The sequence below is a fragment of the Mycena indigotica genome, assembly GCF_014461135.1.
Source record: "Mycena indigotica strain 171206Taipei chromosome Unknown Mind.scaff0003, whole genome shotgun sequence".
Taxonomy (NCBI): domain Eukaryota; kingdom Fungi; phylum Basidiomycota; class Agaricomycetes; order Agaricales; family Mycenaceae; genus Mycena; species Mycena indigotica.
In genome coordinates, this window is record NW_023503002.1 from 2,415,381 (window position 1) to 2,428,738 (window position 13,358).

The 13,358-nt window shown below is 49.5% G+C and overlaps 5 protein-coding genes across 5 annotated transcripts; 1 reads left to right on the top strand and 4 right to left on the bottom strand.

The window, feature by feature from the left end:
* Window positions 1-45: 45 nt before the first annotated feature.
* MIND_00348000 (Fungal-trans domain-containing protein) lies at window positions 46-2,272 on the bottom strand (the record flags this gene model as incomplete). The annotated part of the gene is made up of 4 exons (XM_037360327.1): window positions 46-995; window positions 1,046-1,143; window positions 1,192-1,358; window positions 1,406-2,272. The coding sequence occupies 4 exons, from the start codon at window positions 2,270-2,272 to the stop codon at window positions 46-48; spliced, it is 2,082 nt and encodes a 693-aa protein (XP_037223212.1).
* Window positions 2,273-2,342: 70 nt separating this feature from the next.
* On the bottom strand, window positions 2,343-5,672 carry MIND_00348100 (Fungal-trans domain-containing protein; the record flags this gene model as incomplete). The annotated part of the gene is made up of 15 exons (XM_037360328.1): window positions 2,343-2,397; window positions 2,448-3,299; window positions 3,351-3,493; window positions 3,537-3,775; window positions 3,822-3,867; window positions 3,919-3,999; window positions 4,045-4,189; window positions 4,234-4,302; window positions 4,349-4,506; window positions 4,559-4,903; window positions 4,955-5,200; window positions 5,257-5,311; window positions 5,363-5,382; window positions 5,441-5,523; window positions 5,582-5,672. The coding sequence occupies 15 exons, from the start codon at window positions 5,670-5,672 to the stop codon at window positions 2,343-2,345; spliced, it is 2,628 nt and encodes an 875-aa protein (XP_037223213.1).
* Window positions 5,673-5,770: 98 nt separating this feature from the next.
* On the bottom strand, window positions 5,771-10,227 carry MIND_00348200 (Heme peroxidase; the record flags this gene model as incomplete). The annotated part of the gene is made up of 27 exons (XM_037360329.1): window positions 5,771-5,879; window positions 5,927-6,114; window positions 6,162-6,250; window positions 6,302-6,331; window positions 6,383-6,478; window positions 6,523-6,676; window positions 6,722-6,910; window positions 6,961-7,454; window positions 7,503-7,636; window positions 7,688-7,736; window positions 7,782-7,827; window positions 7,876-7,979; window positions 8,028-8,043; window positions 8,091-8,170; window positions 8,223-8,266; window positions 8,311-8,373; window positions 8,428-8,486; window positions 8,535-8,657; window positions 8,707-8,769; window positions 8,818-9,036; window positions 9,091-9,339; window positions 9,386-9,421; window positions 9,470-9,488; window positions 9,538-9,730; window positions 9,777-9,915; window positions 9,972-10,000; window positions 10,059-10,227. 27 exons carry the CDS (start codon window positions 10,225-10,227, stop codon window positions 5,771-5,773), a joined length of 3,183 nt encoding a protein of 1,060 aa, XP_037223214.1.
* Window positions 10,228-10,527: 300 nt separating this feature from the next.
* Window positions 10,528-11,573, bottom strand: MIND_00348300 (Heme peroxidase; the record flags this gene model as incomplete). The annotated part of the gene is made up of 3 exons (XM_037360330.1): window positions 10,528-10,645; window positions 10,702-11,088; window positions 11,143-11,573. 3 exons carry the CDS (start codon window positions 11,571-11,573, stop codon window positions 10,528-10,530), a joined length of 936 nt encoding a protein of 311 aa, XP_037223215.1.
* A 23-nt stretch (window positions 11,574-11,596) lies between these two features.
* Window positions 11,597-13,131, top strand: MIND_00348400 (F-box domain-containing protein; the record flags this gene model as incomplete). The annotated part of the gene is made up of 5 exons (XM_037360331.1): window positions 11,597-11,741; window positions 11,789-12,006; window positions 12,053-12,188; window positions 12,241-12,305; window positions 12,352-13,131. The coding sequence occupies 5 exons, from the start codon at window positions 11,597-11,599 to the stop codon at window positions 13,129-13,131; spliced, it is 1,344 nt and encodes a 447-aa protein (XP_037223216.1).
* Window positions 13,132-13,358: the final 227 nt, after the last annotated feature.

Below are 13,358 nucleotides of genomic sequence, written 5' to 3' on the forward strand. Positions count from 1 at the left end.
TGTATCGAGAACAACTGCTGTGGACTAATTCCCTGTAATTCTAATTCACCTTTGTGCTCTACGCATCAGGTTTCGCCTTATCCTTCGTTTCTCGCCACCGAGGCCCTCGCCTTTGTCCCATTGCAAATAAGGTACTCGGGACTTTTCTATGCCAGCTACATCGCCCTCCTCCGTGCTTGTCCAGTCGAGCAAAGCCCAAACAGGAAGCTCGAGTTCGCCTTTGACAAGAACCCGACATCGAGGAATGAGATTCGGGGTAACTGGCGTGAGGACTTGTAGGTGTGACCCTGTCGGAGAGACAGCACGAATGACCGCAAGGCCATGGCAGATAGAAGTCGCTGGCGAAGGGAGCTCAGCCCCTTGCACATAAAGAACATCAGACGAGCGAGAGTCACATTCCACTAGGCCAACAATCGCGCCGTTGAGAACACGAGTGAGCTCTTCGGGTATGATGTCCTCGCTGCCTGGGCCACATAGTATGAACTGGTCAAATGCAGCGTTACAATCCACTTCATAAGGTCTTTGGCCGCACAGCGGAACCGTCGTGTTCCACCTCACACCAGTTGGATCAGTGAATTGGGCGTGGAAGTACGAGAGGAAGGCGATAGAACGGTGGTCTGCAGCGGTAAAATTCGATGTCAGGGACGACGGAGCTATGGGCTCTAAACAGTGGATATTTTCTGCTTCTGGAGACGCATTGGTATTGTTGTCCAGCTCGAACACATCGGTTGGCTGGACTAATTCTTCGATCCTTTGGGTTAGGTCTGCACCTAGTCCCTTGACCCAACCCATCGTGTTGACAATGAGGGGCACCATATCTGAGATTCGGTCGTCTTCGTCGTCTTCGTCATCGGCAATCAGAGTCATTACTTCGAGGCGGTACTTTTCAAGCAGCGACTGGATGGCCGCGAGGTAATGGGAAGGCAAATGTCTGGGGCTTGTAGCTCCAAGGTAATGGGCGAAACTGGGGATAGTTGGATGGGTAAAAGGAGGGCCTACAGACACCATAAGAACCATCGATGCAAGCACAGAAGCAGAGTCCTACCCAATACAGGCTGTTCCACGACATTCAAGGTAACTAAGCCTCCAGGAGTGAACTCTGATTGACCGAGATCACAATCGAGATAGGCAACCCTCTTGTAGCTGTGAAAGGATGAGGAAATCGATTGGTGGGTGGGAAAACCAACACACCGAGACAACAAGCGGTTCAATACAGCACGAGAGAAGGTGCTCTTGCCGACATTTTTGGCACCCTTCACGATGATTGTGCGCTCTTTTAGCTCGTGCAGCGCATCTAAAGCTTTCACCCACGTAGGAGGGAAGAATAGGGGCTGGATATCTTTGCTCGCATCCACAAGCTGTCAACAGCGTAAGAGTCGTCGGGCGCTGGTTTATTGTGCCGCACCATTTTGGCTCCCTTGACAAGTTCATGTTGGGGCCGAAGTCCGGAGTACAAACGAGGGGGAGAAAACACGCCCTCAAACACACGACAGACCTGGCCCAGCCTTTCGACGCCAGTCTGAAGGGCACTGATGACCAAGACAGCATCATTGGCGCCGGAAAATGCGGGCTGCAAACGTTCTGGGAGACTAATTTGGAGCAGAGAGGACGAGTTTAATGCCTCGATGACTGGGATTGGGGCACTACGCGGGGCGAAAACGCGATAGGATGTGGTTGAAGCCGTCAGAGAGGCGCCATATATTGAGACCGTTCCGCGCAACACGGTCAGCGAATAAACGCCTGCTAGCACCAGCTGCAGACCGGGAGACAGTGAAAGCAATACGCCAGACTGGAGGCCAAGCAGCCCCAGTTCTTCAGGCAACAGCTGGAAAGTGTTGATATCGGCTATTGGTGAAAAGGTAGAGAGTTTGTGCTGGGGAGGGGCCAGGGCGGGAGCTCGATAAGAGCTAGGTGGGATTGGCACATCGAGAATTTGGACTTCGTCGTCTGATGAGTCATTGACCTGTGCACTCGGTGAATATGCACGTTTTCCAGCGATGACAAGCTCCTGTGGATCCAAAGGGTCTTCGTTTTCGTCTTCTTCCCCAGAGTCCACGATGATGATATCTGCCGAGTCGATACCCTCCTCAAAATATCGTGCCTTCTTCTTTGCCTCTTTCTTCTTCTTTTTACGGGAAGAGTTTGGTGCTTGGGCGCTTAGCTTACGCTTTGAGCTTGGCTTGGACGGCTCTGAGGGTGAAGGTGGAGGTGGGGCAACGTTAGCATTATTAGCTGCCTGTGCCGCTTTGCGCGCGGCAAAAGCACTCAGCATTTTTTCAGGTTGTCACACCATCAAGTCACAAAGTACAGATTATCTTTTCTTTCGTTCGACTTGTACACTGTCAATGCATCCTAGACTGACTCAGATTATTGTAGTAAGGTCCCCAGTCTGATCCACTGCACAAATTCTTCTAAGCACGACATAACAGTCTGTTTAGGAGACTTACTGGTAACTCGCTGATATTGATGACCACGTTGTCTCTCTTGAGGAGTAATCGCTTTCACGACCATGGCCAGCATGATCCTGATAATATCCCACCTCTCCGCTTGAGTACCCACTCGAATAGTCGTCTTGAATACGACGGTGGCCAGAAAAACTGGATGTCACATGATCGTAAAAAGCCTCAGACACTGGGAAAAATGGCGCAAGACCATTGGAGGATATGAGATGATGGGAGGAGGCTGATGAACGGTGACTATTAGCCGGAGGTCCTTGAACAACAGGCGATTGCTGGCCGTCGTACCAATGATTGTGGGTTTCTCTGCGGTAATCTCGCACGTGTGAGTAGTTCAGGCGTTGAGAAGACGGGGGTGGTAGAGACGACGCTGATGATAACGGCGTCTCGGGAGAATTGTAATGAGGGTCTCGGAATGCGGGTGAATTACTACTGTAAGCCTCTCGAGGTGGCATTCGAGGCACGTAAACATCGGACCGATGAGAAGTCGCGGACAAAGGCGTTTCAAGATATGCCTGCTCATCGTTTCGCGAGATGTATCTGTCATGCGACTGGCCGTGGAACGAGCTTGACGAAGAAGACAAGGGAGGAGTGTTGTGAGGGAGAAACTGCGTGGTAATGGCAGGCACGTCAGAAGTCTGAAGCCGTCGTGGTCCTGGTATTTCCACTATAGGTCTTTTGATGGGCCGCAACTCTGGAGCAGCCTCTCTAATTTCAAAGATGGCATTCTTGGGCTGTTCAGCTCCTCGTTCACGTTTATTCGTGGGTTTGGGGAGTTCAGGCATCGTCAAACCCCGCCTCAAGTTGTGAAGGATGTCACAAAGTCGGCCAGCCGAATGCCACCTAAAGAAAAAAATGAGCACATTCATCTCCCTCATTTTTTGTATTCTTCACCGTTTCTCGCATTCGTGCAATCCTTGCAAACAACTGTCAACCCCGGCCATGTCCTTGGTAGCGTCGAGGACTGAGCCTGAACCATTCCTTTTGTTTGCCCATAAGTTGAGCAAGAGAAATAGGGCCGAGGAAAACATGGCGCTCTGGACCGAATGAGAAGGCGGTCGGTTGGATTACTCAACTCACCTGCATAAGCGGCATCGGCTTTCCGCCAGTTTGCTTCTGATAGTGTTCAAGAATCTGCACGCAGCTTCTGGCCGCATGTAAGCAGATCGCCAACGAAGGGGAATTAACCTTCGTGCTGACTTTGTCGGGTGGTGGAACATACGGCCGATGAACGAGCATCTTCAAATAGTAGTAACTCAGATGGAGGGCCACGCTTTGAGTCTCAAACACCGAAAACTCGCGTTGAGGGTTCCATTTCACTAAATAGAACGATTAGGGCTGATCTGCCGCTTGTAGAGGGCATACGATGGGGAGGAATGTCTTCCAGCCACTTGTCTAGTGTGGTGTCCAACTAGATTGTGTTCACTTTGAGAGATTTGGTAGTTAGAATGAGACATCATACCTCAACGACGATTCGCTGCTCCCAATCACTTTTTGTCCCGGTCGTCAGTCCGAATAGAACCTTTTGCTTGTTGATCGAGTACTGCGCCCTTGAGCAAGTCGGGTATTTCGGAGTTGTGTTACTTACGAGCGTACGGAGAGAGAAAGATGTGACTTGAGACAGCTGTAGCAAGCAGACGAATGCCGATATCATCGATGGCTTGCCCTCGGGTTGTTTAAAACCTTGGTCCCAGTATTGGTCATCACAGGGAATCGGATACTCCAAGTCCATGCTGGAAAACTAAGACAAATGGCGCAGTCGATGAAACGTCCTTACTCTTCATCTTGCATTGCACTAGGCCGACCGTAGTATGAGGAGGTTAGTCGATCGAAGTACATCAGAGCCCTTAAGACCTGATCAACTTGGCAGAAATACTTGATTATGGACTTACCAGAAAGCACGCTTCCACAACTCGTCTTCGGCAGTCCAGTGGTGGCCAGCATCCTTCTGTCGATGTGCCCCGACGTCTTGCGCTATTCTGATACCGAAGGATAGGTATGTCCATGAGGCATGTGGTGCAGTGGTCCCGTGAATGAACATAACGGCGAGCTGGATTGAGTCGGCCCGGAAAATTCTCAGAAAAAAGATAGCGTTTACTCACAGAAATCGACTGGAGATCATAGATTGACACAGGTGGCCCGAGAGGTTCACGGACAAGTTGGATCTGTTCAAACCAACGCCATCCACATGAGTGAAGCTTGGTTGTCCCGTCAAGAAGCACTCGTGGGTCTTCGCTGTATCGTGACCCGAGTGCACAGACAAGAAGATATGTCCCGGCAAAACCATCGTTGGTAAGGTGCAAACCACTTGATAGGTCCCTTTCGAATGTGGGTCGGTGGAGAACGGGGACAATCAAGTTTATATGTGCGAAGAAGAGCTCAACCAGTGATACTGCGAGATCTGGTGGGGGAAATGTGTACGTGGGTTGACGGGGTAATTCCGGAGACTGACAATAAGCAGTTAATCGCTTGTAGATGCTGTAGTGAGAGCGACCAACCGGCCTGGAGGCCCAGAATTCCTTATGGAGTCGCGCATTCTGGGGTTCCACGTCTTGTTTGACGTTGATTGCGGTCTGCAACAACATCGCGCCGCTGGAACGTCCAAAAAAGACATTGTCGGGGTGTGGACTGAGAGAGAGACGCTGGAGATTCTCAGTGAGGCTTAGATGGATTCTGTCGTCGTCTTCAGCGGGAGGGGGCGACTTCCAACTTGTGGTCTGAGCGAGATCAGCATCGGGAACCAACTGTTAGACGTACTCAGTGGAAAAAAGAGGTAGATAGGGTGGGGTTGTAAACATACGGTTTGCAGGAGTCTCTCTATTTTCTGAATCCGGGCTTCCATGTTGTCGATATAGCTAGTGGCCACATTATAAGGTTTGGCAAGGAAATGACGGAGGGAGACTGACCCCTTTGGCGGGCCGCGTTTCTGAGAGAGAGGAATATTTAGAGCAGGTTGTCGAGTAAGAAAAACGCGAAGACTTCACCTTAGCAGCCTCGACATAGGTGCAAGTATACCCATAAGCTACGCAAGAGGAGCAGTTGTGACTGGTCTTACTTGGACCGTCGCCTCATGACCATCAGTCTCGGCCGCCGTGAAAGGATACTGGAGTAGAAACCCTACCTACATTTTGTCTTTTTTCTTCGGCAAATGTCGCACGCTCTATTCACTCGTCTGCTACGCTTGAGAGCAGGTTCGTCGAATTCATCGTCGGACATGGAGGGTGAACAGGTAATTATGTACCCCCACGTGCAGATCAGCGGCCTTTCCCAATCTCGATCATCCAAAGAATACTAATTTAATCTTCACAAAATAATCAACTAGCTTCATACTGCACGGTCATAGAACCCGGCCACGGCACAGAAAACTTGGAGCTCCCATCCAAGTATGCGAAGCAGAGATCACGGCGAGAGCTGTCTTTGAATCTGTACCTTGGTGAGGAAAACCATTATTTAGGCACGAAAAGGCATACCTTTTCAGACTACCAGACTGTCCTGGCGCGCGTGTGATGCCCTTGTACGACAAAACAGTCTTGAGGACCTCTGACAGCACTCTCACAGTGAAGGCATCGCCAAGATTCTTGAACGCTCCGTCAGCGTAGAGATAGGACTCGGTCTTGCGGTCGGAGTCGACAGCCGTTGGGTTGGCATAACGCCCCCCCTAGCCACGGTTGTTAAAATAGGGCCACCAATACCGGAGACACTCACATCTCCGTAAACTGCGGCAACATCCAAGAAGAGGCGCGCATCCTTTGGGAAAGAGGTACCCCCCGCGCTGACATCAGAGGTTGCAGTTCCTTATGATTGTTTAGTCCAGTCTGGTATTGGCAATTGATAGGAACCCTTACGGTATACGCCACGGAAGGGAGGGTCCACCCCTGTGAAGCTTGGTGAGGAAGTATAAACAAATAATAAGGGTAGACACCAACGCAATGCTTCACGAATGAACCCGCTAATGTCCTGGCTAGTTTGGATCTTTTGTTGGTGTTCTGATCCAATATAAGCGTTGCATAGGTTGGTCAGGCCTAAAAAAGTTGAGGACGAAAAAAATCACTGAGCTTCAACCCACTGAGTGACAATTCAACGGAAGCGACCATGATTGCCAAGACCATATTCGCGACCTCTGCGCCTGGACGACCGAGATCACGCAGCCGCTTGACTATGTCATGCTGCTCTGTCTTCTTGTTTTTGAAGAGTGTTGCAACACTTCCAACTACAGAAAGCTACTTGTCTTAGTCACGCATTCCAGACAGGTTTGAACAACGTACTCGAGAAGTACCACCGATGTGATGCAATAGCTTCTCAACATGACTTTGCACTTGTGCTTCAACCACCTTAATCTTGGCCTTTTCGCTGTCCAGGAAGACGAAGGAATAAATGTCGCTGAGCATTGTGTACAGTTCGACAGCAGTGAAATCCCCGTGAGGATTGTCTTTCGTCTTGAGCTCAACTCCGGACTGTACACATTAGCCACGAGCACCCATTAATAAAGCAGGGTTGGACACACAATGTCAGCAGCCCAATAGATGGGCACAAGCCTGAGAACATCGCGGACGATGTCGACCACAGAAGTCTTGCCACCGACCAACTTGAATGACGACGAGGCAATCAGCTTGCTTGTTGTTTCACGGAAGAAAGTAGCAGCTTTGTTCAACAAATCCGAAGAACCAAACAGCTTGGTGAAGACTTCTTGCCGCTTTTCTTCGCTCTCGACGATGAAGAAGCCTTTGCCCTTGATAAATCTTGCCGAACGTGTGGCATATGTGGAGACGAATTTCGTGTTCTTGAGTACTTCTGCCACTGTCTCATAGTCGCTCACGATCTGCACAGGCCTTTCGTCTTTGGGACGTGCCATATCGTAACCATCGAGGAGGTGTAGTTTGGTTAGATTTGCCTTCATTGCCGTCGGCGTCATTAGAGGGAAAAATGCGTAAGTGCTGTTTTCGGTGAACCCATCTGGTAGGGTTCGTTGGAAGAGGCGTCCAAGAGTGCTTCCAAAGCCTGTTAATTTCATGAGCACAGTTCAATGCTAGTTGCAGGAGGGCGAACCGTATGCATCGGGATCACGTTGACAGTCCGCAAAGCCCCAGGCTGTGAGATTGAACGGCGTATAGTCGTAGGTGAAGTGCCGATCTGTGTAGATTTCAGAGGCATTTCGTGATGCAGGACTGAACAAGTACCCCCTCTGTATGTGTGATTAGTCAAGGAAGAGTAATTGGACAAACAATACGGACCTGGTGAGCGCAATTGCATCAGCGAGAATTGCACGACTGATTGTGTAGCCTTGCTGATGTCAGCTCGATGCGATCAAGAGATAAGATAACCGACCAGGGCACAACCCAGCTCCATCACCAAGTTCCTTCGTTTCTTCAGCCTGTGAAAGATGAGGGATGCCAACTATCAAGATAAAGCAAAAACCAACTTGAAGACCGACATAAAGCTCGAGGTATTCAATGTTGCCATATAGTTTCTCGGCGGCATCAGCTACCTCTGGATTTGGATTCCACTCGAGGAAGCTCGCGTAAGCTATATGAGTCTGTCAGTACAAGGGTAGCTAGCTGAGAAGTTTCTTACGTTTGAGCCCAAGATACTTTCGATGGATCAACAATGCAATCGGATACCACAAAAAACACGCACCCGTCTGAAATCGTTGAGACTGCAAACGCCCCATTGACGATTTTGTTCAATCCCCATTATCTCATGTAGCCGCATAGAGGCTGTTTTTCTCTTAGCCAGCTAATAGCCACAGTTTTTGTGCTGATTACTCACCTGGAGTACCACGAGCACGGAATGCAGCAGCAGGGTGGTCAGTGCTAATATCACGTGAGATGGACAAACATAACATTCAACCACTCACGCGTTCTTAAGGATACGACTGAGGTCTTCGTCTTTGAATGACCCATCTTCTTGTCTTCGGATACTGACAGGAAGTTTAGTCATCAAGCTTTCATAAGCTCAGTGATTGCATTCTCACTCTCCAAAAGTCCAGTGGTGGACGTCGGGGCGCTGCCTAGCCACCTTGATAGCTGCCGCCTAAACGCAAAATGTAAAACTTTGAATAAATTCATAAGGATTCCCGACCTTGAAGTCCTCACGCGTAACTTCCTCAGGTGCTTTGCCTTCGAATATCTGGTTGAACACCTTGTTCACCCATTTCTCGTCCTCGATGCTTGTTGTAGCATGCCATCGATAAAGGCAGTTGAACTGTTTCGAAGGTTAAGTGGTGATATCAGAAAGAAAGTGATGGACTCACTTCGACACTACAAACATTGCCCTGTCCACGATCGAACAGTGAATGTGCTTCGTCTCGGAATTCCTAGTAGGATTTAGCGTGGTTTGATATGGAACTATTGGAAGCGCTTACTCCAAAAGGATTCAGACTCCAGTTGCTACCCTGGCGTACCAAACCGAGAATAGACGAGAAATAATCCGAGAAAACCACGGATCCAAACCACCCACAGTTGACGAGACGCGCTGTCTGGAATAGCTGTTCGTCTTGAGCTGCAAGTTCCTTTTCGTTCAGAGTGCCAGGGTCCCTGTAAGAGTTTCGTTCGTTGATTTCGTATAGCCTTTGTGCGATATACTATCCCGAAATCAACTATAGGCAAGCGGGTAGCACTTGAGACGAGTAACGCACGTTATGGTTCCTGCTAAAAAGGACCAACAGGACACAGACAGCAGGAGGGAGGAGAAGAAGTCGGTCTTCGGCAAAAACATCTGGGTATAGTAGGCCGAGTCCAGCTTCGCGCTTGCGAACCGTGTCCTGCTCTGCTTGGCTAACACCGTACAAGGGAGAAAGATCGACATAAGAGGATGTGTCATTGATGTTGACGTCAGTGTGTGAAGTGCGGAAGACAGAATGAATGACGAGAGCGGCGAAACTGAACTAAGCAAGTGTCATTGAAGAACAGCGTTTGAAGGTAAGCACTCACCATTAAGGATGAAAGTCCTGCGGGATGCTCAACAAACTAGGGGCCGATTAGTTGTGAAAACAAGCAATGGTAGAATAACCCAACCCCCTCGCGTTTTAGAAGGCTAGAGGCATATGGTAAGGCTAAGACTTGTTTTGAACTAATGATCATACGCGTCAAAGAGTAATGAGGCATCGGGCAACTCATGCCTGGGTAATGGATGACTTTGTTGGACACTGCGGGCGTAAGGTGTGCCTGCCCGGCCCATATCGGGTGCATTGACATTGTTATTGCCTCCATCAGCGGTCCTCCAGGCGAAGTTGTTGCCAATATTGGTTGCGTGGGGGTGGGCAAGGTCATTGTAGACTGGAAAAACATGAGAATTCCGTGTCGAGTCAAAACCAGGCCATACAGAGCTCAATGATCTTATTTTGCAGCGTCGTCGCGAGTTTTTCGTTGGAAACCTTGGATACGAAGCTGATACCATGCTCGAGGGCTAGTTTTCGGTCGTCGATTTCATCGCGGTGCGAGACAGCGTCGACAACAGCAGACTGAAGTGTTGATTTATTATTATAGCTTGACAGGTAGCTGACAACAACACACGCACCAACGCCGATGTATGGACCGACTTGGCGCCTTTAGAAAGCTGGAAAAGCGTGGATAAGCTTGGTGGAGTTGGGTTGTGAACGCCAACTTGCCTGTTCGCTCAAACTCTGCAGAATCGTCGGGGTATCAGGAGGGTGGTTCCGAGTCGAGCCATTCGAGGGAGACTCTGTGACCGCGTGTTCTTTTCCGTTGGTGGCGGCTGCTGGTGAGGAAGTAGATGGTTGGCGCCGGAAAAAAAAAGAGGAGCGGCGATTCATGGTCGAGAAAAGGTTACAAGGCACTCAGGCGCGTCAACTGGCTTATATAGAAGCGAATTTTGGACACGAGAAGCGAAGAGCAAACGGAAAGAAGGCGCCGATGGCATATACCGTAATGGCATTTTAATTTATGGCGTTTCTTTCGGTCAAGACCAGCGTCCGGAATGCAAGGCGTGAGAGAAGGGGGCTTAAAAAGATGGCGCAAATCAGCTGAGAGTTAAGTCTCCACTCAACTCAATCAAAGCCGCACAGCTGGCGCATAGCCACAAGTAAGATTTTTTTTGTTTACAGTTTCCATTATCACGCCGCAACTGCAAGAGGTGGAACAGGGAAGTTGCTGCACAATTCGTCAAATAGACGCGATTTTTGCTCGACATCAACAACCAGAGGATGAGAGGGGTGCTCAGTGGAAAGACGGCTGAAGTGACGTTAGTATCTGGTTGCATGAAAGCCAGAATGCAAACGATCACGCACGTCCACAATTCGTCAGCTTCATTGCTTTTCTTCGCATCTATACCGGCTGCCACAACACATGCAGCCAATGTTTCTGCATCACCGCCCTTCTGTCGCTCCAACGACTCTTCCAAGTCGGACTTGGCGGCTGGAATTTCATTCCGGAGTATACGAGTCACGCCCCGGGCAGTGAGGATGTGGGTGGAGGAGAGAGACGGGTTGGCGAGTTGTTCAGTGTAGAATGAGTTTGCGTTGGAGTAGCCGTCTCGAGCAGCAACGAGGCCGATGGAAGACTCGATCAACTGAAGCAAGACATCGTCCTCTGCCCAATTCTTCGCCCGCTCAAATTCCTTCTTTGCTCTATCCGGGCGGTTTATGGACAAATAGATCTGCACAATGACAGCGACGCTATAGAAGCCCCAGATTGGTTAAAGAACATGCTTATTTCGAGGACCCACTCACGCTTCAAGGTCTTCAGTCTCGCTGCCCAGGGTTTCCAAAGCTTCTTCTATTTCTCCTGCACGCGCAAACGCCGTGCCAGCAATAACACGAACAGTCAGCTTGTCGTGTTCAGTACCCTCCACGTCGTCACCCTCAATCTCGACAGCAAGGTCGCGCAACTCTTCCAAAATAGGCTCCTGCTCTGACGATTCCGTCGCGGAAACATAACGAGCCAATGCCGAGACTGCTTTCAATGCGACATTTTCAGAGTTGGGCGGAAGAAGGGATATAGCGCCGGCAGGATCATTGAGAGCAATATGAGCACGAGCTTGGTAGACAAGGGTCGGAATATAGTCGGGGGACGATGAATCGGGAAGAGCACGGTTAATGAGGGTTTGGTATGCGGATAGAAAGAATGCAGTTTTCGTGTTGTAGAGGTCGGAGGAAGACATGTCGTCACGTGTAACTTCTCTCGATGCTTTCCACTACTCCTCCGGAAATCACAGCGTTCAGTAGCTCAGAGCTTGTAAAGAAAGCTCAGAATATTCTTGACTCGGAAGTGCTTCAACTACAAGAAGCTATATGCAATCTCAAGACTAAACGAAATGCACTTTCATCAAGTGAGTGCCAGATAACCAAGTGCTACTGAGCTTCAACAAGGAAGTAGTCAGCCGCCTACCACCGGAAGTCCTATCGCGTATCTTTATGTTCTGTGTCGTGCCCCATTCCTCCAACTGGATTGCTCAAGTCTCACATGTTACCCGCTATTGGCGTGCGACTTCGCTTGGTTGCCCACAACTCTGGGATTGTCCGCCCTTTATGCATCGACACCAGCTGGCCGAACTGATGCTAGCACGGTCTAAAACAGTCGTTTTCTCACTCTCGGTACCCTCTCCTGAGTAGTCGGAAACCCCCACTAAATGGCCACTAGGGAACAGTGGCCTCGATGACTGAACAACAGCGTCGCGTTTTCCTTCTTGCTCTATCTCAGCTATCGAGAATCGCGAATCTCTGCATAGATGAAGTTGAACCTCACTTCGTTACGAAGCACCTTGCCACTATCATCGGTGTGTAGGCTCTGATTGTGTCAGTTGGTTCTAATAAATAACACAACCTCAGAGCCTGCGCCGCAGCTTTCCTCCCTTGAATTATATGGCTCGACTTTTTATCCATTTTCGCCTGAGGTGAGATCTAGGTCGTATCAGTCTTTCTCTGTTAACTCCACGTCAGGAGTCCTATCTTCCCATAACCTTTTTGGCCGGCCAAACACCTCATCTCAAGACTTTGAGACTAGAAATTATCAGTCTTGATTGGGGCTCGACCATTGTGTCATCCAGTATTGTCCATATCAGCCTGAAGGACCTCCATTTGCAATACTCTTCCCTGGTGCAATTCATTCGCGCTCTTCGAAGAACACCGTCTCTTGAAACCCTCGAAATACAACATACGCTAAAAGACATTATATCTAGCGTTGACACCCTTGACGCTCCAAAAACTCGGATTTCCCTGCCAGCACTGAAGACATTGGCTGTCACCGGCGAAAAGACCGTCGCTGCCGCCTATCTTCTCAGTCATCTTATGCTTCCGCTGGGGACGAAGACCACCATTTCCTGCAAAGGCAATCAAGCCGACTCAAACCTGGCAATTATGTCCATCTTTCAAAGTTTATCGTCCACCGTTGGTCCCGACCACCTTAAATCGATTTCCCTCGTGGCCATGGATACGTATCTCGCTTTTCGTGCTTGGACGTCAGCTGAAATGCATGCCGGATCGATTGTTGACGTTACTATCTCGCCATCGAGACTAGGGGACACAGACAACTTTGTAATCGCAAGCAGTTCGCTGCCTTTACAAAGTCTTAGTGCCCTCCACGTTCATGGTGGCATGGAAACGGAAACATGGATTAGGGCCTTCGGTAACCTGAATGGTCTTGATTCAATCACACTTGAAGGTGAAGAGGGCAATGCTCGCTGGCAGTTTGGGCTTCTGGTTGCTGGCTGCGCTGGGTGAGGATAATAGCAAGCTAGGCGGTCTATCTTTTCCCAGTCTCCAAACTCTCACCATCGATTCGGTGCCCTTGCGTGGAGCACCAGACAACAGTTCCAGTTTTGACGCATTTGTGACCATGCTGATGGAAAGGTGCGAACGAAAACATAAAATAATAGCTTTAAGCTTCAAGGAATGCACGTTCCTCTACGAAAACGACGTAGAACGCTTGAAGGAAGTGGTGACCAATG